The sequence below is a fragment of the Serinus canaria genome, chromosome 4 (assembly GCF_022539315.1).
Source record: "Serinus canaria isolate serCan28SL12 chromosome 4, serCan2020, whole genome shotgun sequence".
NCBI lineage: Eukaryota > Metazoa > Chordata > Aves > Passeriformes > Fringillidae > Serinus > Serinus canaria.
This window is the reverse complement of record NC_066317.1, coordinates 69,120,252-69,128,374: the sequence shown is the minus strand read 5'-3', so window position 1 is coordinate 69,128,374 and position 8,123 is coordinate 69,120,252. Positions and strand designations below refer to the sequence as shown.

The 8,123-nt window shown below is 49.9% G+C and overlaps 1 protein-coding gene across 4 annotated transcripts in view; it reads left to right on the top strand.

Moving 5' to 3' along the window:
* The first annotated feature begins 2,780 nt into the window (after nt 1-2,780).
* SLC4A11 (solute carrier family 4 member 11) overlaps nt 2,781-8,123 on the top strand; it is a 97,751-nt gene continuing 92,408 nt past the window's right edge. Inside the window, exon 1 of one of the 4 annotated variants that reach the window (XM_018923162.3) lies at nt 2,781-3,077. In XM_018923162.3, the coding sequence (XP_018778707.1) occupies nt 3,026-3,077 (52 nt within the window). In that variant the 5' untranslated portion in view covers nt 2,781-3,025. Of the gene's footprint in view, nt 3,078-3,104; nt 3,919-7,390; nt 7,893-8,123 lie in introns of those variants that run through there. The other 3 variants (XM_050974179.1, XM_009098158.4, XM_018923161.3) reach the window with 3 other exon arrangements.

Below are 8,123 nucleotides of genomic sequence, written 5' to 3'. Positions count from 1 at the left end.
GATCCCATAAGCAATTTCTTTGCTTTTGTTTCAAGTCTTGGCAGTGTCACAGCTTGGGAATCCCAGTGCTGCTTCACGAGGATGGGATAAGGGTTTCTCTGCAATGCTTGGGTCCACCTAGTGTTACTTTCTGTGTCCAGGCTCTTGCAGCCTCCAATGTGAGGCCACCAGCAAGAAAAAATAAAAAATTAAAAAAAAAAAATCAATCAGAGTGTTGGAAAAGCATCCTGCTAAAAAGCAAATACACCTGGCATCTGTCCCTGCCTTGGAGGGAACCCAAGTATCTTCTGCTGGGATACTTGGCTGATCCTGCTGGACCAGGCAAGCAGGTCCTGTATGATCTGGTTGTGAAGCACAAATCCACTTCCCGCTGGTTTCCAGCCACAAACCAGCCTGGCTACAAAGAGCTGCTTAATGCCAAGCAGTCAGTCAATAAGAGAGGAAAATGAACTTCTGCCTGGGAGGGAGGTTGGCTTTGTGCATAAAGTTAAGAACCTGCTGGAGGGGAATGTTGGGATGAGGCTCCTCAGCAGCTGATGGGCTTGGGGAAGGGTGGAACTGCTGCTCCTTGGATCCAGCTGTCCCTGGGTGACTGTGCTTGGCTGTGGCAGTGGGGAATGTCTGCAGAGATCAGGTTTGGAGAGCTGGGATAGAGCAGAGAGAGCCAGACACTGCAGTATCTGATGTCCCCTCTGGTGCCTGGCATCGTGGCAGATAAGCTGATACCCTCCAGAAAATGTTACTGGTGGGGGGCTAAGATTTCCACCGTGCACAGGCACTGCTTTAATGACAATTTATCATCAAGGGGAAATATGGCTTGGTGTACTAAAAGGAGTTAATACAGGGCCAAGTTCTCTACCATGAGCTCAGAGCCCAGGGATGCAGGACTGGAAGGGACCTCAGAACTCCTGGAAGAGACTTCCTGGCCCTGGGAAGTTGTCCCTGCATGCTGTCATGAATTCCACAGTCCTTCCTAGTTATCCTCTTCAGGAGGAGGTGACAAGGTGACCCCTGGGGACACTGGGCTCCCTCTCAGTGGGTGCAGCTGCCATGTGCTCAGTGTGAGCACAGAGTTAAATGTTGTATTCAACATGCACACTTTGAACCACTCAAACATTCCCTTCCTCAATAAATGCATCTTCCAAACCAACATAACTGGATTAAAACCAAATCCCCCCACTTTTTTTTTTTTTCTCTTTTTGGTGATGTCCTGGTTCAGGCTGGGATCAAGTTGATTTTTTTTCTTCCTCAGGAGCTGGTAAAGTGCTGTGTGTTGGATTTAGTAAGAGAATAATGCTGGAGTAATAGCTTTAACCTTCAGCTTTTGACAGGGAGTTTCCCACCTCAGTTCAAATGATGTCAAATGCTTTCCTGGGTGATTTGGGTTTTTTGGATGTGGTTTGTTATTTAGAGGATGGGGAAGGTTCACTCAGGATGTGCTGCCTGTGCACAAGATCTGTAGCAATCAACAGCCAAGAGGTCAATAGGATTTCTTTAAACCTTCTTCATTTCCAAATATCCAAATTTTGCAGCTGCCCCTGGATCCCTGGAAGTGTCCAAGGCCAGGCTGGACAGGGCTTGGAGCAACCTGGGATAGTGGAAGGTGTCCCTGCCCGTGGCAGGTGGGGTGGGTCTTTAAGGACCCTTCCCACCCAAACCATTCCAGGATTCCCAAATTGCTGTAGCTGGATCAGCTGAGACCCTTCTGGAGGAAAGAAAAACCAAGAAATGGAGAAATAAAACAGTCCCAGTCCAATCTTTATGGTATAAGAACTTAAATGTGCCTGGTTTTTCCTAAAACAAAGGCTACAGGTTGCTTTTTTCTGCACCTGCTTTGCAAACTTTGTTGTTGCTGCTTGCTTTGGTCAAGAACCTCAAGCTCCCTCGCTGTGCTGAGCCCCAGGGATTTATTTTGACCCCCAGCTGGTTGGTTTTGACTCAAAAGTGCCTGTGCCAGGTGATTTCAGAGGAATTTTGAAGTGCCAGAGAAAACCAGTGTGGATGATGGGACCCCATGGTGTCCATGAGCACACCTGATGGGAGCAGCAAGATTTGTCAGTGCTGTGCTTTTCCCTGCTCTGAAGTTGTGAACATCATCTCCCCTGCCAGTGCTTCCAGCAGCCTGCATCCCTGGAAAAGGGAATCCAGATTTCATTTTGCATTGAAGGAAGGGTCTCAATCCGGGGCCTGTTGTGCTGGAACAAGGGGAGAATGGTCTTAACCTGAAGAATTAAGATTTAATTTTTCATTGAATGGAAGAGCCTCAATGCGGGGCTTGTTGTGCTGGAACAAGGGGAGAATGGTCTTAACCTGAAGAATTAAGATTTAATTTTTCATTGAAGGGAAGAGCCTCAATCCAGAGCCTGTTGTGCTGGAACAAGAGAGGATGGTTTTAACCTGAAGAATACGTGTCCATATAGATATGAATTAATATTAGGAAGGATTTTTCCAATAAGAGGGTGGGGGGCCCTGGCAGAGGGTGCCCAGAGAAGCTGTGGATCCCTGGAAGTGCCCAAGGCCAGGTTGGACAGGGCTTGGAACAACCTGGGCTGGTGGAAATTGTCCCTGCATGGCAGGAGCTGCAACTGGCTGATCTTTGAGGTCCCTTCCAACGCAATATATGATATAAAAAATGTCGCCTCCCCTCTGGGCTCCCCGAGGAGGGGTGTGCGGGCAGGAGGTGCCTTGGCGGTGTCGCTGTCCCCGCCGGGGCCGCGGGCGGGCTTTAGGACCCGGCCGGCTGTGACACCGCCTGTCCCTTCCCCTCCCAGCCGCGCTCCTCGCTCGGGACTTTCTCCAGCTCTTTTATTATTATTATTATTATTATTTTATTTAATTAATTGGCGCGTGGGGGGGTGGTGAAAACCCAGTTGTCTCTCTCTCTCTCTCTCTCTTTTTTTTTTTTTTTTTAATTATTTATTTATTTTCGGCGGGGGAAAATAAATAAAGAAGTTCTGCCCCCCTCCCCCGTCGGCGGCGGGCGCGGGGAAGGCGAAGGCGAAGGCGCGGCGATGGTGCGGACGGGATGAGCGGCGCGGCCATGGCAGCCCGGCGGCTCTTCCACCTCCAGCCCTGCGGTGAGGGACAGGGGGCTCCGGGCGGACCGTGGGGACCGGGCTGTCCCCCTGCCACCCCCGCTTGCCATCCCGGCTTCTGCTTGTTGCATCAGCGCAGGGATCGCGGTGGGCTTGCAGGGGGATGTGTTCTGGTTTTCCCTCTTGGGATCGGGGGTGAAAAATCTTCACTTTGCTTGAAGGGTTTTTGTTTTGTTGGTTTGGGGTTTTTTTTTGTGTGTTGGTGACACTCCTAAAGTTGAGCTGCTTGGGCAGAGCGGGATGTTCCAGCCCCGGGGATGCGGTGGGACAGGAGGACGGAAGGGAAAAGGAGCGATGGAAAGTTGGGGTCTGCCTGTTCTGGGGGGTTTTTATACCCCAGTTTTACTTTGACTCGTTTGCAGCCAGCATGGGGCGGAGGGCACGCTGTGGTGCTCAGCTCTGCCGAGCGGATGAGGTTGCCTGACTTCGTTTTGGTGTAAAAACCGCAATAAAAAGGAGGGGAGGGAAAAAAAAAAAAAAAAAAAAAAGCAGAAAAAGCGAAACTTCAATGCGAAGAGTTGGGGCAGTTGTGCGTGCTGGGAAAGACCCCCAGCAAGGAGTAAATGTGAAATGCGGGGGGGAGGAAGGGTTGAAATGCACTCGGGAGTTGGCTGTGTGATTTCGGGGGAACTTTCCGAGTTATTTGGTGCGGTGTCTCCCCGCTGCCCTGCAGAGGAAGCGCTTCCTTCAGCGGCATGGCCGCGGCAGCGCTGGGTGACACCGGCTGAAGTGACAGGGACCGCTGCAGGGACTTCTGTGTTGGACCAGAAGTGACTGTAGGTGGCACAGCAGCTTTGTCACCCGTGCTGTCCCCGGACCTCCGGTGAGGATCGGTGTTCGGGGAGGGTTTGTGCCTCCGGAGCTTTCCCCGCTCCGGGTTAATGGAAAAGTTTTCATTTAGAGTTGATGTTCTGCCTTAGAGCTCGGCGCTGCTGCTTTTTCACGGCCGTGTTGGCATTCTGGAGACCTGGTGGTGCCTGCAGGAATAGAAAATCATAGAAAGGTTTGGGTTGTCCTGCAGGGATAGAAAATCATAGAAAGGTTTGGGTTGTCCTGCAGGAATAGAAAATCATAGAAAGGTTTGGGCTGTGCTGCAGGAATGGAAAATCATGAGAAGTTTGGGCTGTGCTGCAGGGATAGAAAATCATAGAAAGGTTTGGGTTGTCCTGCAGGAGTAGAAAATCGTAGAAAGGTTTGGGCTGTGCTGCAGGAATAGAAAATCGTGAGAAGTTTGGGTTGTCCTGCAGGAATAGAAAATCGTAGAAAGGTTTGGGTTGTCCTGCAGGGATAGAAAATCATAGAAAGGTTTGGGCTGTGCTGCAGGAATAGAAAATCATGGGAAGGTTTGTGCTGTGCTGCAGGAATGGAAAATCATGGGAAGGTTTGGGTTTTGGGCCTTAAAGTCCATCTCATTCCAGCCCTGCCATGTGCAGGGACACCTTCTGCTATCCCAGGTTGCTCCAAGCCCCATCCAGCCTGGCCTTGGGCACTTCCAGGGATCCAGGGGCAGGATTTGCACGTGGAGAATCCTCAGGGAATTTCCCCCTTTGCCCCGAGTTGCTTCAGTGTTTGCAGGATTTCTCCTGGATTGTTTCTAGGTGTGAGCACAGCCTTGTCCCTCCTCTGCCAAATTCCTGCTCCTCAAGTGCTGCAGCACGGGATAAACCGCTTGACCCAGGATTGAGTAAATCCAGCTGTGCCTCACCTGGGTTGCTGCTCTTGGGTTTGTGGCTGCTTTTTTTGGGTTTTTTTGAGAGGCTGGAACAGCGAGGCAACACTTTGAGTCCTGTCTGCACAGCAACCTCAGTGATTGCCACCCCCCCTGCGAGCCGCGCGTCCCGGCTATAATCGGGATTTGCTGGCTAATCCATCTCAGCCAGAGCCCTCCAGTTTTGAAATATCTGTGGCTTTTGTACAGTTGGTGCTCCCTAAGAATGATGGACCGCAGAGGAAGTTCCCCTCCGGCTCTCCTGTTGTTCCTTGGCAATTTGAATGCTTCAGCTTGTTTAAATAAATGCAGATAAAAAGAAGGGTTGGGGTTTTTTAACTGGAGCCCTCGCTTGACCCACCCGGTGGCATAAGATATCTGTGTGTAAGCTCAGAGTGGCTTGACTTCTAGTAAAGCTGTAGTAAATCATTTGAGGCTGTAAACATTTATTAAAACAAGCTTTATTTTTGTGTTGAGTCAGTGTGAAAACAAAGATGTCTTGGGTTTCAAAGGGAAAGGATCTGCAAGGGAAGTTTTCTGTGCTGGCTTAAAGGAAAGTGTCAGTGAGAAGTTGGATATTTCAGCAGAAGGGAGCTGAGGTAAGAGTTAGGGTCAGATTTTAGCTTCAGAGTTGGAATTTAATCCAGAATTATCAGACTTAGCCTGGTGCTGTTCAATTTGCCTGCTTGTTGTTTGGTTTGATCTTTCTTGCAGGAGGCAGCTGAGGTAAGAGTTAGGCTCAAGGTCAAGCTTTAGTTGCAAAGTTGGATTTTAGTCCAGAATTACCCAGTTTAGCCTGGTGCTGTTTTATTTGCCTGTATAAAACTAAAATCTCCAATTCTGTCCTGGCAGAACTCACTGATGCTCTGCATAGGTACTTTATGCTTAAGGACAGGTGTTAAATCCATTAACTGGAGAAAGCTGCTTTTTTTGGGTTTTATTTTAGTAATTCTAATACTGTGCTGTGATTGAGGTGTCTCTGGGAAGCCACAGGGTTGCCAGAACCTTTCTGTTGCAGTAGGCTGGGTGGCACTTGAGTTACCTCCTCCTAATGTGAACCCACTTCTGGAGAAGTCCTGATTCCTTGTGTAGGATTGCCCTGGGAGCAATCAAAGCCTGGGACACTTTTTAACTCATCATCATCATCATCATCATCGTGGAGGTGTTTTCTACCCTCTAAATATGCAAATCCTTGTCAAGACATCCAGTGCAGGTTAAGCTGCCTTTGCTATTCCCATCCAAACTGGGATGCAGTGTGGTTAAAAATTGGGAATGCCAAGGCAGTTCCTCAAAGTTCATCCTTACCTGAGTCTGAGCAGGGTTGTGTGACTGCAGTTTGCAGAGCAGCTCCTTCAGCACTTAGTGCTGGGACCTGGCGATGCTGAAAATCAAGTTTTGTTTTTTATTCCTCTTTCTTAGTGGAAATGCAACTTCCTAACTGTGCTCTGGGCAGAGCTCCCCACGAAGGCTCTCTGCAGAGCACGGTGACACGCTGGCCCTGAGCACAGCACTGAGGGCTCCTGCATCTGTCAGTGCTGGCTGTGCCATCAAAGGGCTTTGCTGTCACTCATTGCTCCATGGGTTCATCTTCTCCCTCTTTCTAAATTCATCCCTGGCTCTGACTCCCAATTAAAACCAGCAGGACTGAGGGCTTCACTCTACCTCTGCTGCTGAAGGAGGTTCTGAGCTTGGGTAGGGAATCTGATGAGATTTGGGTAGGGAACAAAGCAAGAGTAGTGCAGATCCTCAGAGATTTGTTGAGAAAGTGCAAGAACACAGGGAGAAAAACATGAAAAACAAGGCATTGGAGTGGGTTACAGTTTATGTAGGTGTTGGGTGAGGACTCTCCTTCCTCACGTGTCCTTTGGGGTTCCCCAGCTTTGAAGGAGCTGCTGGAAGTGGCAGGAGAAAGGCTGGTGGGGCTGTGGTGGGATGGATGCCAGCAGTGCTGAGTGGGGGCTGTGCTGGGGAAAACTACGGTTTGGAGCTGGTGGAGAGAAGATCTCAGCTGGTCAGTGCTGAGAACTGGGCAACCTTTGTCCCAAGGTGTTCAAGTGGAGTGGAGTTGTTGCTGGGTAGAGTGGAGTTGTTGCTGGGTGTTGCCCTCTGAGAGGGGTTCAGGAGTGGAAATTAGGAGAACAGCTCAACTTGGGAGGAGGGTGAGGTGACCTTCCTCCCCTCCTGGTGCTGGGGCAGGTGCTGGCACCCTGCAGTGCCCCCTGGGACGAGCCACCCCGCGGGATGAGGTGTGAGGCACCAGGTTTATTCTCCTTTTCCTCTGCCATCTCCTTTTCCAGCAGTTAAATGCCTCTTCCCCCTGCTCTGAGCCTAATTGCGTCCCTAGGGCTTAACACGCGTGTGTTTGTTTTATTCAACGTGTTGGCTGTTCCCACCGGAACAGGCTGATTTTTCTAGGTTTGTTTTTTTTTTAAGGGATTGGACTTTTTTTTTTCTTCTTTTTTTTTCTTTTTTTTTTTTTTTTTTTTTTGTTTTGCTTATTGTGCACAACAAGCTCCTGCACAAGATATTCGTTGCGGGAGGAGGTTGGGAAGGGGGGGGAGGAACTGTAGTAATGCCAATACTTCTTGAATATTATAAACCTGCCTTATCAGCCCGACGCAGAGCTGGAATTTGTCTCTTCCTGTGCTGCATCTCTGCTTTCTGAGAGGGGCGTTTAAATACAGGCTGGAGACGCTGCCTTGCCAGTGTGCTCTGCTGGGCTCTGACAGCAGCAGCGGGGCTGCTCCGGCCTCTTTGGGGTTTCTTTTATTACTCTTTTTTTTTTTTTTTTTTTTTAATCATTATTTTTGCACTAAATCCTTTGGGAAAAAGGAACTTCTCTGGGAGAAGGCTCTGAGACTGCATGTCCCAACAGTACGCGCTGCAGGAGGCGAAGGGAGACGCGGTTTGCTTCGTTCCTGGCTCTCCTCTCTTCTCTGTCCTGATGGAGCCTGCATCCTTCTGCTACCCCCGGCTCACCTTCCTGCGCTCGCCCTACGGCCAGTTCGGGGCCAGCGCTGCCTCTTCCCAGGATTTGGCCCCGTGGCCGCAGCGTTTGGTGCAGCAGAGGTGGAGCAGGCCGGTGGATGGTGCGTGCCCAGGGTTTGGAAGGGTTGGGACAGGGCAGCAGAGAGGCCCAAGTGGGGTTTGAGGAGGGTTTGGAGATGGGAGGCAGCGCAGGTGGGAGCTGGTCAAGCTTTAGTTGCAAAGTTGGATTTTAGTCCAGAATTACCCAGTTTAGCCTGGTGCTGTTTTATTTGCCTGTATAAAACTAAAACCTCCAATTCTGTCCTGGCAGAACTCACTGATGCTCTGCATAG